Below are 18,061 nucleotides of genomic sequence, written 5' to 3'. Positions count from 1 at the left end.
TCCAGTTTATTTTAGGAGAAGAACGTTTGCAAAAGTCATCCAGGCTAAATTTTAGCACTTTTATGTGTTTAGGGTTACAAATAAACACAATCAGGTCATCAGCATAAGCTACCACTTTAAGGTGCAGGTTTGGACACTGAAGAATGTTCAGACCTTGAAGATGCAGTGACAGATTTTGTAGCAGTAGCTCTATGGAGAGTGATAAGAGCATCAGCCCTGAAGTATCACTCTGGTTACCCTAAAAGGAGCTCTTAATATCCCATTAATTATTACACTAAAAACATTGTAATATAAGAGCTGAATGTGCTGAATAAAAGAATGTCCAAAACCGATGGCCTTCAGTACTCATAAGAGGTACTCGTGTAACACCTCGTCAAAAGCCTTTCTTGATCCAGTGATAATAAACCTGTTTTAAAACCAAACGTTTAGCAGCAACAATTACATTTTGAACTAAAAAGATAATGTTAAATATGGATTGGTTAGGGATAGAGTATGTCTGCTTCTGTTTCACAATACATGTCATCCTATTTCCTAAACAGTTGGCAAGGGCCTTAGAGAAGATCTTATCATGTGCATGCAGAAGGCTCACTGGAGGCCAGTTCTTTAATTCTGTAAGATCTCCTTTCTTGGGTATTAAGGAGAGGGGCAGTTCACACACTTGCATACTTTCCTGAAAAAAATCCAAGTCAGTGCCATGGTGAGTCCAAAAGATTTTGAAAAACCCCAAAGGCAATCCATCCATTCTTGGTGATTTTCCAGTATTAAGCCCAGCTAATGCTGTGGTCAATTTGTCCAAAGTGATTTTGGTTTCTAGAATATCTTTTAACCCTTGCTTGAATCTGTGGCACATCCTGAAGAAAAAATATCACAACTCAAAAGATTTTCCATCGATTTCCACAGAAGATAGTCACTAATAGAACTGAAGTGCCAAGACCTGAATGGCTTCAGGCTTCTCCAGGTCTTGACCTTTATTGTCTTTTAAACAGTGAATGCTTTTGCATTGACCTATTGTTTTTTCCAGTCTAGAAAAAAATGAGTGAGTTCATCCATTTGAGAGAGAGTCTGCATTATGGATCGGACGAGTGCACAGTTGAGTCACCTGTCCATTAGATCCATCAGTAATTATTTTTTAGTTTTTAGTGCTTTGAAAATGCACTAAACAAAGCTTGTCAATATCCCTCTCCTGGGGCTTCATGCATAACGCTATGCGTAGAATTCACACTAAAACATGGCGTACAGTAATCCCTCCTCGATCGCGGGGGTTGCGTTCCAGAACCCCCCGCGATAGATGAAAATCCACGAAGTAGAAACCATATGTTTGTATGGTTATTTTTATATATTTTAAGCCCTTATAAACTCTCCCACACTGTTAACATTATTAGAGACCTCTAGACATGAAATAACACCCTTTAGTCAAAAGTTTAAACTGTGCTCCATGACAGTTCTTTCTCACAATTAAAAGAATGCAAACATATCTTCTCTTCAAAGGAATGAGTGTCAGGAGCAGAGAATGTCAGAGAGAGAGAGTGCGCGAGAGAAAAGCAAACAATCAAAAAATCAATACGTGCTTTTGGGCTTTTAAGTATGCTGAAGCACCGCAATAAAGCGGCATTTTTAGAGGAGTGTCCGTATCATCTAGGCAAACAGCCTCTGTGCAAACAGCCCCTCTGCTCACACCCCCTCCGTCAGTTGAGAATGTCAGAGAGAGTGTGAGAGACCGAGAAAAGCAAACAATCAAGCACCGCTTGGGAAGCACATCGTATATCATTGAGTTTTACTTAATACATAATACATGCTCTGATTGGGTAGCTTCTAAGCCATTCACCAATAGCGTCCCTTGTATGAAATCAACTGGGCAAACAAACTGAGGAAGCATGTATCATAAATTAAAAGACCCATTGTCTGCAGAAATCCGCGAACCAGAGAAAATATAATATATTTAGATATGCTTACATTTAAAATCTGCGATGGAGTGAAGCCGCGAAAGTCGAAGCGCGATATATAGCGAGGGATCACTGTACAGACAAAGTGGGAAAAAATCCAGATGCATAAATCTATTGCGTTCACCAACTTCCACGTTCTTCCGCTCCATAAATCCTGGTCAGTGTGAAAAGTAACGCACGTGCATGAGCCTACTGCCACTCCACAAACTTCTCCCAGAATTACACCTCTTTGAATATGCAGATCAATATAAATAGCCCTTTAGCTCAGCATTCTGTGAAAAGGCAATAGCAAAAGCACGGGGGGTAATAGAAGAATTTCAGCAAATACCAAGTGGAGGCAAAGAAGAACGTACTATTTGTTGGTTTAAACAATGGTATAAACAACAAAAGGAAGTTGATCGAGTGAAGTTCACAAAGTCGCACAGTGTCTGAAATAAAAAAGTAGTTGTCAGATATCAAAGTCGCCGTGAAAAGGCAAGTCATAGCCCACAGTTTGAGTGTCATATGAAAGCTTATTAGGGTACAGAGAAAAGAAAAAAAATAGGGACACAGTGGGAAAAAAGCATGAAGTGTCAACTTTTATCTTGAAATTTCTAGTTTATTTTTTCATTGAAGTAGAACAATTTAATTTAATTTACTAGTTTCTCAAATACCATTGTCACTAAAGTAGCACGTTAAAAGCTTTGTTTTGTATGTGTTCTTTGTGCTCCATGTGTGTGAGTCACTACGTACTTCTTAAACAGGCTTTCTCTTCCTCCGACACTACACAGAATCCATTACATTCGTGATATTACAGCTCTCTGAATAATTTAAATACTGAGATGTATACTTGATATCATTTTCATGATGATAGGAATTAAAGCATGTTTTAAACATGGGAACACGGTGGTGCAGTGATACTGGCAAGCTGGTGAGATTGTTCCTGCCTCACGCAAGATGCTTGCTATGCCATGCACTACCTTCGATGATATTGCAGCAGTACTGTCTCTTTCAAATGTTCTAACCCCCAATTCTTTTCTTTCTCCAAATACTCAATTGCCACACAATCAGCTCAGTAATAGACTTAGTCACAACTAGGGAGACCAGAAGGTTAATTATATATTTTTATAACATGCATTCTGTCAGAAAAAAGTCTGACACTGGCACTTTTGTATCCTGCCTGGAGAGTAATACAAGATTATTCTTTCACTATTATATTTTCATTTATTTATTAACAAAACAATAGAGTGCTTCTGAAGAGCAGCAGATTATGTAGACATTTAAGGTTATTTCATTTTGAATAATTCCATGATCATCATAATATCAATAACGATCAATTTCCACCCCTATTTATATTGCCTTGGCCTTGCTATTTCTTAATGACTGAAAAAAAATTTTTACATTCTTTGTTTGGGTTGTAGTGTATAGAGTAGACTCTAAAAGAAAAACAGAATGTTTGGTACTCCTTTTATTTTTTGGTTTGTAAGATTTAGATACGAGTCTCCCTCTGTTTAGCAGTGTAAATCAGAAAGCACTTTATCAATACACATGGTTATGTGGGCAGCACCACCACAACACAATGGTCCCAAACAGTAACTTTTATTTAATCAATCAATGAATATCTAGATTAACATTCCCAATCTAGAACCAATGAGATTTCTCAGGTAAGGACAACATCTTTAGTATTTTGCTGTGAGAATCTGTGGTCGTACTGCTTAAAAAGGAAAATTATCCTTTTGCTTAAGGAAACAAAAGTGGACTGTCTCAATGACTACAGACTAATGGCAGTCACTCCAACCATGATGAAATGCTTTGAGATACTTGTGCTAGGACACATTAAACAGAATTTTCCAGACAATCATGATCGGTTGGCATATTATAACAACCTGTCCACAGAAGATTCTATACCCCTTTCACTTCATACCACCTGGATAATAAAAACTGTTATAGATTACAGCTCAGCACTATTGTAGTGTAAAAGCTGACCACAAACGTCTCATTTTAGGACATGGCACAACACTCTGCAATTAGACTTTGGAGTTCCTAACCAAGAGATCAGCATGTGTAGACTGGCAGCATCACATCCTCCATATTGACTCTCAACACAGTCAATTCACAGGGTAGTGTGCCCCACATTCATTAATTATAATTGCAGGTTTCAGTACTTTAGTTAAGAATCAAGAAAGATTTAAGATAGCTAATTTTGATGGTTTTTACCATCATGGGTGTGACAGATTACAGGCATTACACAGCTGCAGAAAAGAACATGGGTAACAAGGGGAAGTGTGAATGAGGCTTTAGGGAGTAGAATTCCTTGTTTTCTACTCCAAAACACTTTTAATACCTTCAGAATTTTTTTTCTTATTGAGTTTTGCATTTTACAATTGTGAAATTCTCTGCAAAACTTCTTTTAGTACTAGTTTTGCAAAAACATATGCAAATCAAAGCTTGATTGTTTTGCTCATCACTGTTCTTTGCTTTCAGATTCAGTTTGTTTTGTTTTGTTAATATTCAGGTTTGTAAATGCACTAACATTTTTACTAGAGAAAAACCATTGTATTATATTTTAAAACTTATACTTTTATTTACCAACATTTTTAAAATTAATTTTATTAACGTGCACACTTAGGAATCATTTTATATCTTTTTCTTTCAGTGTCTGCCAATGACTGTGACTCTGGTCCAAATGCTGAGATTGTCTATTACACTCTGAGTCCTGATTTTAGTATCTCCTCTCATGGAACTATTTTCCCAGCCAAACAACTTGACTATGAAAGGCCTAATCATCTTTATGAATTTGTCGTTATGGCGGTGGACAAGGGAGAGGTCCCGAAGACTGGAACTGCGACCATCCGTATACGTATGTCTAATGTCAACGATGAAGCACCAGAGTTTTCTCAACTCATGTGAGTTTAAACAGATGAAAATTATAATAATATGCAACCTTCCTATCATTTTAATGATACCATTAATCTGAATGTTTCAATGTTCTCAGTGGTCTGCATGATCATAATGTTCTGCAAGTACAATGCTGGCCTTCTGTAACTTTGACTAGTTATTCCCAGCATTGATTGTTGCTTGCAACAACTTTTGAGTAGAGTGCCCACAGAAACAAAAATGTGCTTTTATCAAAAGTCCAAAAGGAGCAAATTAAATTCTTTTGGAAGAGTTCTTCACATAATGGGTTTGATTTAGGGCAAAAGAAAACTTCAGACAGCTGTCCTTTAGAACAATTTCTTATTAATTAGGTTAACGACTTTTACAACAAATTAATTTTGAATGTTATTTTTGTCTTTCTTGGGGACTCATGTATAATGCCATGCGTAGAATTGATACTAAAACATGGGATACAGACAACCCGAAAATGTGCGTATGCACAAAAAAATTCAGATGCATTAAACAGTGCATACACCAAGTTCCATGCACTTACCCTTTATAAATCCCAATAAATGTGAAATTTAATGCATGCGCACACGCCTCAGCCCCACCCCGATTCCTCCCAGAATATTGAATATTTTTAAATATGCAAATCAATATAACTAGTCCCTTCTGTTCAGTGTTTTGTTAAAAGACAATGGCTAAAGCACATGGAAAAAAAAATAATTGCTGCAAATACTAAGTGGAGGCAAGGAAAAACATACTATTTGTTGGCTTAAGCAGTGGTATAAGCAACAACAAGAACTTGATCGAGTGATACAGAGTGGCAGAGACACTCTAAAGTTCAAGTTCAGAAAGTTGCACAGTGCCCGACATAAAAAAGTGGCCAGATATCAAAGTCGACATGAAAAGGCAAGTTGCAGCCCACCATCTGTTTATTCTGATTCAGACAATATTACAAAAGCTGACCTCTGTGCCGAGAACGTGACTCCAGGTGCTGCTGTGCCCACCACATCTTCAGACGCTGGCTGCACTCATACCTCTGCCTTGGAAACTGCTGGGCAATCATCTGGCTGTGTGTTGATACACGCTGTTCTGGAGTCACAAATTGTAATAGTGGATACTGTAAGATGTGGCCAGTAAACTAAGAAATATAAAGGCTGTGCTATGTGATATTGACCATAAATTAAACAAATTGGTTAAAAAATAAATGCTGCTAACTACATTCAAACAAAGTTGTAACGCTGTCCAATTTGGCAGATCATTTGGTGGGACAAGGTCAGGATGGGTCAAGCCACAACTGTGTGCCACATTATGCAGCACGCTACACGCTTGAACAATGCGACACATTTCCTGTGGACTATAGAGCAGCACTTTAATAGAGTGGAAATGCTTTCTGTTCACATAAGCAAATTCATTCTCTAAAGGACTGCTTGCCTTTTGCCACACTAGTTGGAAAAAAGCATCTGCGATATTGCAGAGTTGCTGTTTTCATAGGCTCTCCCACTATAGATGATGCAGTGTCAGCTCATTCTTTTGGTGATTCATCCTTGGCTTGTCCAACCTGTCCAGTGCTGTTGATTGTGAAATACCAGATCGGTCAGCAAGTTCACATTGAAAAAGTTCTGTGACTAAAAACATGAGAGTGGACATAACTTGCAAAGGAACAGGTAGAGCACAATTCCTCAAAGTCTGCCTTTGTGAAACTGGCGCCAGTTCAGCAAACAGCTCCAAGAGGATAGTTGTTGAAAATCGACATCGACTTAGAAACCAGTCATCATCTTCTATAAATACGTCCTCTCTTCTAATTCTTCCACTTGCGATGTCTTCTAACAATGCTAAAGCAGTTATGATAGTTGTAATAGTTTGGCCAATCCATGCACTATTATATTTTTGTAGAATGATTACAATCCAGTGAATTCAATTTGTAAATGATATGTAGTTAATTTCAGTGTATTTGATAAACCCTCCATCATGGATGTAAATATGAAAAAGAAGGGAAATGACACAGAAACTTCGATGCTGGACACCACCAGTTTGCAAAAAAGTATGTACGCATGGTGTAAGGCTACCATGAAAATATGCATGTTTTACACAAAGTTTAGTTTTATACATCTCGAAGTGTGCATACACAACATTTTTGTATGTATGTACTATTTATATATGAGGCCCTTGGTGATTTGAAGCTTTTAATTACAAAATGAATATGGTAGGAGAGTGCTATATGGAAAAAGTACACTCAGTTTTAAATTGTACTTGCCTCTTATTCAGACAGATAGAAAATTTGAAGCAATGCTATATTATTATATGTAATTAACAATTTTAGCTGAATTATGTGATACTTTGTACAAACTAATGAGGAATATGTCTTGTCAAAGACTAACTTCTATTCATTATCTGAGATTCTAATTAAAAGAGCCCATTCTTGGTATTGCTAAAAGAGTGTGCTTTTTAGGAGCTTTATATGGAAGTCACTTTGATGTTCATGAACCTATTACTACTATTGATCTTGCTCAGTGTCAAAACTAGTTACACAAATATTGTGATCATGAACATTCTGTCACTTATCTGTTGTGACAAAATTATCTTAAAACTATACTAATAAAACAAGAACACATAAATGGTGTACTAGATATATACTGTAAATAATACCAGATGAAATAAATAAAAAAATATGTGGCTAAATACTGTATACACAAAATAAAATCCAATGACCAATACAGTTGCGGCTGCTAAATATACACAAAAGACTTGTAATTGTGGTTGGTAATATGCATTAAGAAATTCCAAAGGGAACAGACTTGTGGTTGGTGATGATACATATACACAAAAAAAAATTCCCAAGTGACCAGACTTGCAGTTACTAAATATACACAAAAAAATCCTCAAGTGAACAGACTTGTGGCTGCTAAATACATGCATAAATATCAAGAAATTCACAGCGCTGCTGTTACTAAATAATAACATATTGACATGAACAGAGAAACTTCTGTTCAACATGCAGATAAAGAAAGATATTTGCCTTGACACAAAAATTGCAATGGTGGGTTTAATTATGATTCACACTTTGGTTATGAATCTAATTAAGAAATTCTTATAGCATCCTTGAATGGCAAATGCCCATATTGTTGTGTATTGAATTGTACTGATGAACCACCTGCAATGATGTTGTACAAGTGGAAAAATCAAATCATAACCTTTCAAAGACATACTAAACATTTAGTATTTGGTTTACACTTGGACTCAGAATATCTTCTCATTCTGGCCAAAAAAGTACAAGGAAAGATGTATCACCATTGTCTTAGGAAGTTTCCTGGGTGAAACCACGTAACAAAGCTTGCTTGTATGTATGTATACATAAACCTGTATGTATGTGTGTGTATATGAAGAATATATATATATATATATATATATATACTGCATAAATAATATTATTCTTGACTGAGGGAGTAAAATGATCACGGAGGAAGTGTCTGGGCACAAACTGAGTCACCCCTTTTAATATTTACACAGTCCTTAATCCAAACAGGCGTTCAATGGCAAATTCAATAAAGCAAAATAAAAACCATAATAAGTAAAAGAGGCTTGTTAATAATATAAAAAATGATGTTTTAGGTATTGTCTGACATGTACTTTCATTCCAATTTACTTTACTGTTTAATGAGACTCATGAGGCCATTTATTGTTTGTACAACTGACAAGTGATTATTGTAGGCATTCTGGATGTACTATATTAGTGATATAAGTTAGGGGTGTTTATTGCCACATTATCATTGCAGGACCTAACCTGATATTTTGTAGCATATGATGGACATAGAACCAAGCTTAGTTTTTTGCAGAGTGAGTGAAAGTAGAATGAAATACAGTATCTAGAAAACTAACAGCCTTTGAATGGCCTTTCCTAAACTATATCTGTCATCTTGTGGTAGACCAGGGGTCCCCAACTCCAGTCCTGAAGGGCCCCAGTGTCTGCTGGTTTTCATTCTAACCCTTTTCTTAATTAGTTCACTGTTTGTGCTGCTAATTAACTTCTTAATAGCTTGGTTTCCCATTGTATGAAGTTTGGTCACAGGGGGGCAAAGGTGGTAGGTATTTGTAAAACAGAGGATTCTTGTAGTGGATTGTAATATAAGGAGCTCTTTGAGATATTGTGGAGCATTTCCATGGACACACTGGTGAGTAAACAAACAAAGTTTGTATTCAATACGGAGATGGATAGGGAGCCAATGAAGTGACTGAAGGATTAGTGAGATATGTTCATATTTCCGCACCCTCATCAGGATTTTTGCAGCACTATTTAGAATTTGTTGGAGCTTTTGAAGGCTCTTGTTGGGTATCCCGATGAGGAGTGCATTACAATAGTCCAGTCTGGATGACACAAAGGCATGAACCAGGTTTTCAGCATCACAGAGGGAGAGGTAAGGACGGAGTTTGGCTATATTTCGGAGATGAAGGAATGAAATTTTACCAAGGTGATGGATATGTATATCAAATGACAGATGGGAGTCTAACTTGACACCCAGATTTGTAACAGAAGGGGAGATGTTAATAGTATGGTCTGAAAAGGAAATACAATTTACAGAGGAACAAAGTTGATGGGGGGTGCCAATTAAAAGAGCTTCAGTTTTAGTGCTGTTCAGCTTGAGAAAGTTCTTGGATATCCAGGCCTCGATCTCATCCAAGCAAGAGGAAAAGGTTGATGGAGGTGTAAGGGAAGTCCAATCCAGTCTCACATAGAGCTGCGTATCATCGGCATAGCAATGGAATGAAACTCCATGCTTGCGGATGATGTGACCTAGGGGGGTAGCATATAGATATTAAAGAGGCTCAGCCCAAGGACTGATCCTTGTGGGACTTCACAGGTGACAGTGTGGGTATGAGATTTAGCATCCCCTAAGGCCACATACTCAGTCCTGTCTGTAAGATAGGACTCAAACCACTCGAAAACAATGCCAGAAAGTCCAATTGTATAGTGAAGATGATGAAGGTAAATATTATGATATATCTAATGCTGCTGTGAGATCCAGGAGGATAAGGAGTGATGGAGAGCCATGGTCAGCAGCCATCAGGAGGTCATTGGTGACTCTAATCGGGGCTGTCTCTGTGCTGTGAGAAGTTTGGAAACCAGACTGAAATTTTTCAAACAGATTGAATTTTTTGAGGTGATCCTGAAGCTGAACCAAAACAACCTTTTCCAAAACCTTAGACAAAAATGGAAAGTTGGAGATCGGACAATAGTTTGCTATCACTTCAGGATCCAAAGAGGATTTTTTTTAAATGAGGTCTGATTTTTTCAGTTTTCAAGGCCAGTGGGACTACACCGCTCTGGAGAGAGTGATTAATGATGTCAGCAATAAGAGGGCTTATACCTGATAGATTAGCTTTTACCAGAGGAGTAGGAAAACGGTCCAATGAACACGTTGAAGGTTGCATCCTCTGTATCATATCCTCAACTTCTTTAACTGTGGTATAGAGGAACTGGGAGAGGCAGCCCATTGATTTTGATGTAGAAACATCCAGCGATGGAGGGCTGGAGGCAGACAATGAGGAGCGGATGCTGTCAACTTTAGAGGTGAAATATTCAATAAAATTGTTGCACTGCTCCTCTGTGAAATTATTACAGGCATAGGTGTGAGGACTGAGTAAATGGTTTATCACAGAAAAAAGTTGTTTGGAATTTCTAGGACTGTTGTTAATTAAATTTGAAAAGTATTGAGATCTAGCAGTGGTCAGTGCCCTGGAGTAGTTTTTTTTGGTGTTGCCAATAAACTAATTTGTGGACTGTTGAACTGGTTGCAACAAAACATCGCTCGAGGGCTCACCCAGCTGTTTTCATCTGTTGAAGCTTACTTGTAAACCACGGGGCAGATTTCACAAAATAGACCACTCGTGATTTAACTGGGGTAAGGGTCTCAAGGATATTGTGGAGCTCATTGTTGTAGTAATTGGCTAATTCACTGACAGAAGAAAGGTGGGAAGCAATGGAGAAGTTCTTAATATCAGCATTTAAATCAGTCAAATTTTTTTTCAGGTTCCTGAAGCAGATACAGCGCTGTGGTTTAGAGTATACTGAATTTGTGGGTAAATCCATTGAGGCAATTTTGTGATCGGAAAAAACACCCAGATCAAGTACTTGGAGGTCTGAGATGAGGACTGAATCAGTAATGACTAAATCGAGAGGTATGGCTCTTGTTGTGAGTGGGGACCTCGACAAGTTGCCTCAGATTTAGGAAGTCCAGGAGCTCTAAGAGCTGGGCAGCAGAATAATTAGAGGGAGTGTCAACATGAATGTTCAGATCTCAAAGAATCAGTACATTTGATGATGTTGTACAGAAAGATGAGAGCAGCTCATTCATTTCCATAATGAAATCAGGGTGTTGTTTTGGTGGTCGTATTATTATAAAAAGTGGATGCTTGCAAATCAATCCGAAGAATTACAGCCAGACCACCGCCATGTCCAGAGCTGCGGGCCTTTTCAAGGTAGGTGTACCCAGGAGGGCAAGACTCATTGAAAACTGAGTATACCTTGGATTTATGCCAGGTCTCAGTCAAACAAATAATGTCAATCCCCCTGTCTACAATATGATTATAAATTAGACAGGCTTTATTAGTCAGGGACTGAACATTAAATAGTTCAACTTTGATGTTTAGCGAGGTATTGCTTTTAACCAGAGGACGAAGAAAGCTGAAACCCACTCCAGGCTTTCCGTCTCGCCTGGTCCGCCGCTGAGCAGTGTTTTTAGTCTCCGTGGTAATGGCGCTTGGATGACATGTTCAGGCTGTCACGGAGTGAGGTGCTGCTGACCACAAGGATAGAATGGACCAGGTCATGTCACTTGCAGAAATTCTCAGATAATGGGGGAATGACACAGAGTATTGGAGTTGGGTTGAGAGCTTTGTTTCTTGGTGCAAAAAAATTGTCTGCAACTTCACATCAGCAAAACCAAGGAGCTGGTTATTGACTTTCGTTGCAGCCTCTATGTCTGGTCACTATTCAGGGAGTGGGCACTCATACAAGTACTCCTGATCTATAAAGTTCTGTGTATGTGTGATGAAACAGGTTGTAAGTTTCAGTGATCAAACATAATTTGTGCATGTCAGATATTATAAAGGTCTTATATTTTAAAGTCAGCATTAGAATAATAAGAGAGGTTAGCTTTGTCAGTACACCGAATTAATTGTACATAAAAATCTTTCTTCACTTTATTAGGACTAAACCAGATCTGACGTCATAAAATGAAAACTTATTTTAAACCAAATTTAATTTACCTAAAATGTGTTACCTTTAAGTTTCTGTTTTAGTCCTAGTCTCTAACAAAGTTCATCCTTTAAATTTTAGACACTTTTCTATGTGCACTGTTATCTTTTATAGTGCAATCATGAAAGCATGGGTGCATTAATGTGCCCTGCAACTTGTTGTTTCTATAGCCTGAAAATGGCAGCACCCATTAAAAAACACTGAGCATGATAAAAATTAAAACCACAAGAAATAAAAGGTAAACATACAGCAGAACAAAAATAAAACATCAGAAATGATATGCTGTTACTTAAATAGGGATCAAAAGCAATAACAAATAAATAAATAAAACACAAAAAATAATCAACCATGTCATCCTGATAAGCAGGTATTGGTGGTATTAAAAAAAAAAAAATCAGTCCCATGCAGTCCAGTAATACAAGCATCCCATTGACTGATGCAGTACTTTATAGCAGCAGACATGAACGTAATGGTATCAACTGCATACCTAGCAATGATGAATTCTTAAACTGCTTCTAATGCTTTTAAGAGCATACAGTGCTTTGATTTACCTCCTTATACTATTCACAGAATACATCGAAAAAGCATTTTAATGAAGCTCACACAGTGTCTGATTTGACCTTGCACACAATGCATCAATTAAATCAAGTGAAACTGAATGCGCATGTCTACTTCATATTTGGTATACATTCACAGAGTAAACACCAGCGGATTATCAACAGCTTTAACTCCACATTGACAACTCTAGCTATAGATTATTTTTTATCAAAATAAAAGCATTTATTTTTCATCAGTGTTAGAGCTGTGAAAAATCATTGTTTACTAATGTTTACTAAACATTAAAACCTTGCCAAGCTAGGTATTTTTGTTGAAGAGCAAATATATTTTATGATGCAGTGAGAAGCTGAAATGGGACTTGGCTACTCTGGGGATTGTTTAGGGATTTATCCAAAAAAAAAAACTGCCCTGAATGTTATTCTTTATTAAGATACAAATATGTGAGCAGTAAGTTGCGTATATTAAAGCATTCATTTTGAAGCAGTTCTGTAATGTATTTTAACAAAAATAAAAATGTTTTTTTTTTCTCAGAAAAAAGTAATTATTGCCTGGGGTATAATCAAAGTCATGACGGAACTGGTAATTTTTTTTACTTAAAATCACAATAGAAAGTTTCAGTAGTAGGCACGGGTATTGATTTTCTTTTTGTATTGATTTAAATGTAAGAGAAATAGGTGGTATACATAGAATATACAGGAATTAATTTTCTCCATTAAATAAGTTAAAAAGTAGATGGAATTGTTAGCTGTGCTGCTTTACAGTTCCACAAACTGGGGTCCAAATCTAAGCTTAGTTGCTGTCTGTTTGTCATTTAAAAAATGCCAATAAAAAGTACTGATCTGCTTTTATTATTTTACAGCATTGAAGTGCACTGGATTTAATTTGACATTATTCAACAAGAAAAAGACTCCTTAATGTCATAAGTGAAAACACATCTCTGCAAACGGTTCTAAATTGATTACAAATATACAGTATAACACAAAAGAACTGATCCCATAAGTATTCCCCCCATCAAGTCAGTATTCAGTAGATGCACATTTGCTAGCCATGACTACCGTGAGCCTGTGTGCACAGGTCTCTTTCAGCCTTGTAAAACAGCGCAAGATCTGTCAAGTTACTTGAGAATTGTAAATGAAGAGCCATGAATTCTCAGTCGGTTTGAGATGCGGATTCTGACTCAGCCACTTCAGGACATTAACATTGTTGTGTTTAGGCCATTCCTGTGTAGCCTTGTCTTTATGCTTGGGGTTATTGGCTTGTTGGAAAACAAATCTCCTCCAAAGGTGTAAATTTCTTTTAGACTGTATTAGGTTTTCCTCAGAGCTTTCCCTGTACTGTATTTTGGTACTACCCTCTACCCTTACAAGCCTGTCAGGGCCTGCTGCAGAGAAGGATTCCTCTAAAATCATGCTGCCACTATCATGCTTTACAGTGTGGATGGTGTTCTTTTGATAGTGTGCAATCATTGCCTTATGCCAGACATGGTGTTTAGTCTAATGGCTAAAAGTCTAAATTTTATTCTCCTCAGATTATAGAACCTTCTTCTAGTTGAGAACTGAGTCTCCTATGTGCCTCCTGTCAAACTCTAGCCAAGATATCATATGCATTTTTTTTAACAGTAGCTTTCACTTTTCCAGTCTCCCATAAAGCTGCAACTGGTGAAGCAACACTTGTTGTAGGCACAGTCGCTCCAATCTAAACCACTGTATGTACAGTAGCTTGTAACTCCTTCAGACTTATCACTGGTCTTTTGATGTCCTCCCTCTCCACTCTTCCACTATGATCACTTATTTTTTTTGCATACTGCTCTAGACATATTTACAGCTGTGCCATACCTTTTCCATTGCTTAATGATTGAATTAACTGGACTCTAAGACTTATTGACTTGGATACTTTCTTCTCTCCATTCTATGACTTGTGCTTTTCAATCAGCTTTTCACAGAGTTTCTTGGAGTGTTCTTTGGTCTTAATTGTGCAGGTTAGACCACCATACTTAATCACCACTAATTTTACCTTTCATATAAGGTTTATTTATGTTACAATCGATTGAAATCCCCTGACTGCAGAACAATGATCTACATTTACTAATAATGTGACTCCTAAAACCAATTGGCAGTGATAATTTAGGTGTGTCCTATTAAAGAAGATATTTTGTGATCATTTTTTTTTATTTTATATTTTTAATTAAGTTTGATCACTTTGTAGAGATCTGTTTTCACTTTGACATGAACAAGTCTTTTTCTGTTGATGAGTGTCACCTAATGCCAATATTGTTTACTGCGCTGTGCCAAGTACACTTAAGATAGGCTGTATCTCCCCAGTTTAATAAACAGATAATTGAATATATTTGTATAAAAACCAAATACACACACTCTGATATAATTACGTGTACAGAACCTTTTGTCATGTGGCATTTAAAAGGAATACATATAGGCAGATTCATCAACGGGATGTTTTATTATCATGCCTGATGTAATACCTAACCTTAGTGGATTAGGCCCACACTATTTCCACCTCATAAACATTGCCACAAATGACCTGAGGGGTGAACAAGATCTGAGAGAGAAATAGACAGGGAAAGGGAAAGTAAGGTGGCAAGGAGAAATGTAGAAGACCTCAAGGACCAATCCACTTCACTGCTATTGCTGTACTTTATCAAGAGTTCGTTTGAGAGTATTACAGTTGGTGATGAATCTTGTGTAGGCATTTTAGCTGGTTGGAATTCAGAAAGAGGTTAATATTCTCTGCTCAGCTAGCTTCAATACAGCCTCCTGTCTCCTAAGCAATAATGAAGTATTAATCTGACACTAAGGTAGTGCTTTAGTCAAAAATACTCATTTTAATTTTTTGAGGTAAGCTAGTTATAAATATGTGGTGGGCTCTCTCCCTGCCCGGGGTTTGTTTCCTGCCTTGTGCCCTGTGTTGGTTGAGATTGGCTCCAGGAGACCCCCATGACCCTGTAGTTAGGATATAGCGGGTTGGATATTGGATGGATGGATAGATAGTGTCACACACATGCGCATGGGAGGCAGCTAAAGAGCTTGAGTAAGGGCAGTTCCGAAACATGCCAGGATGTGGCAGAGTGCACTGACTCTTTATCTCCCTTTCCTGTAGACCATTCACGGGAGATCCCACCTGGCTCTTTTGACGTCACTTCCGGGACTGAGCCTATGAAAGAAGACCTTGACGGCCCCGGCTCCTGTGATGTCACATCCGGACTTGAACCAATGGCTGAAGACCATGAGCCCGATCAATATGATCTCACTTCCTGTCGTCCCCTTAAAAAACCTGTACCTTTTCCCAAGTCCCTCAGCTCTGTTTTGGACACATCAGTGCTGTACTTGCTAATCATTACTGTTGCAGCCAGGATACCAGATTATACGGGTGGCTGCCCCAAACCTTTATATGACTCTGTCTCATATTTATGACAATAGTTATAAATATCTATGATAGCTGAGGTAGCACAACGTGTGTGTCTACAGAAAAGCAATTGTTATAATGATGGCAGGCAACTAGCTAATCGATTGTCACAATAATTAACAATTTATTAATGACATTCTGAATTACATATAACAATAAAGAATACATTTATAAAAACAGCAGAATAGCACATAGGTGCATTGTGGAAAACAAGGTTATAATTCTCCCAGCTATACATTAAAACCTATTCTTTGTATACACCATGAGAACCTAAAAGTTCAGAAATCAAATTTTATTGACCTGGAGAGTGTGACTCTCATAAACTTTGAAAAGATTTAACATCACTCGCCAGGATTTCAGGAAACACAAGAGAAAGAAAGCAAACACAGAATAAGTGAATCGTAAATAGTGATGAGTAAATCTTATGGAGTTTGCTTTGCCATGAGTTTATCACGGAAATCACAGAAACGTTTGGGAAAAGTCAGTGGGGAAGGAAGCATTGAACTAGTTTTGTGTGAATTATAGTGGTGCAGTGCTCTTTTCCCTGAGGGCTATGGAAGCATCTGCCAAGTATGCTAAACCAATTATTATGGCAAAAAATGTGATCTGAGCTGTGAGGCTACAGTCCTAACCACTGTGCCACCGTGCCTGAAACAACAAAAGACACAGACAGAAAGTATACCACAAACGATATACAACAAATGACTACAAACTTGAAATAAATAAACAAATAAAATGTAGATCATTGCACTCAAAAAGCTGCAACCTGGGACACACATTGGATAGGCCAAAAGTAGTGGCATGGGACAGGTTTATTCAACTTTTTGAAGTTGTGGTTCTGGGCACAACTGGAATGTCTTTTCTGTTTCCTGTGTATCTGTGTAAAAATTTCAAACTTTTTTGTTCCATCAAAAATATAGAAATGCATCCTTTTTATTATTTTCAAGGGTATCCAATGTTTTCTGACAAAGGGACGGCTCCTTTAAGGCTTATTTTGAGAAGTAGCTGGGCATATGACTAATTAGCCATGTTTTATATATCCGGTGCAAGTACTTATTGTGGTCAGCTAATGTAACCCTCACAATAAAATAACACATTTTTTTACACTTACAGGGTGGAAATCTGGCTAGAGTATTGATTAGGTCATGACATAACCATGCGTGATGCAGATCAGCAATGATCATATACTAGGCATGGCTGCTGCAGCTCTGTGATGTTACTATGGTCTTTCAAAGCATCATGTACATCATTGCAACCAAAGCCTGTTATACTATGTTTTTCTTTATGTCACTATATCTGGACAATACTGTTATGAGTTTTCTTCACATGTGCATGTTAAATTTGGCGCACAGGGGCGCAGCAGTTAGAATTGCTAGCCAAGTATTGGATTAGATAGCTAAAGACAACTGGAGGCTTGTATAGTCAGCTTAAACACAGGATAGGGTATTTCTGTCCTCTGTCAGCACAAATCTTTTTCCTTATTGGGGGAATGAGAATTGGCATGTAAGCACTATGATATATCTGTATTTTGTGGAGGAGGAATTCAGCCCTTGTTTTGAGACAGAGAAGACCAGCAAATGAAGCAAGACATTATAAAAGGCTTGGACAGCAGCCAGACCGTTCAAGGCGTCGTGACAAGAAAATGGCTGACTGTGTTGATCCAGATTTCCCACCTGGATTAAGTCTGTCCATGCGCCTCCCCGTCTGTAACCGCGTTAACCATCAGTAAATGTAAGCTAAAAGATATTTTTTCTCATGTGATTCTTGTAACGCCGTAATCACGATGGGAGGGATATCGCCGTTTCTGGTATATTATGATATTGTTTAATTATTTAATTAAATTTCAATTTCAAAAGAACACATTTCCAAGAGAGCTAATGCCTCTTCAGGAAACAAAGCCATGGTTAGATGGTTCACAGCTGAGGTTACCAAACAGCACTCATGTATCCATCCATGTTCTTAACATGCTTCTCTTGTGCAGGGGTGCAGAGAAGCTGGAGCCTATCCCAGCAATCATTGGATACAA

General features: G+C 37.7%; 1 protein-coding gene across 1 annotated transcript in view; it reads left to right on the top strand.

The window, feature by feature from the left end:
- The window catches only part of si:ch211-186j3.6 (neural-cadherin), a 631,501-nt gene that overhangs the window by 249,494 nt on the left and 363,946 nt on the right, over window positions 1–18,061 (top strand). The window contains exon 6 of the mRNA XM_039763170.1: window positions 4,579–4,828. Within this exon, the coding sequence (XP_039619104.1) occupies window positions 4,579–4,828 (250 nt within the window). The remainder of the gene's footprint in view (window positions 1–4,578; window positions 4,829–18,061) is intronic.

The sequence above is a fragment of the Polypterus senegalus genome, chromosome 9, assembly GCF_016835505.1.
Source record: "Polypterus senegalus isolate Bchr_013 chromosome 9, ASM1683550v1, whole genome shotgun sequence".
NCBI classification, from domain to species: domain Eukaryota; kingdom Metazoa; phylum Chordata; class Cladistia; order Polypteriformes; family Polypteridae; genus Polypterus; species Polypterus senegalus.
This window is presented reverse-complemented; position numbering and strand designations above follow the sequence as displayed.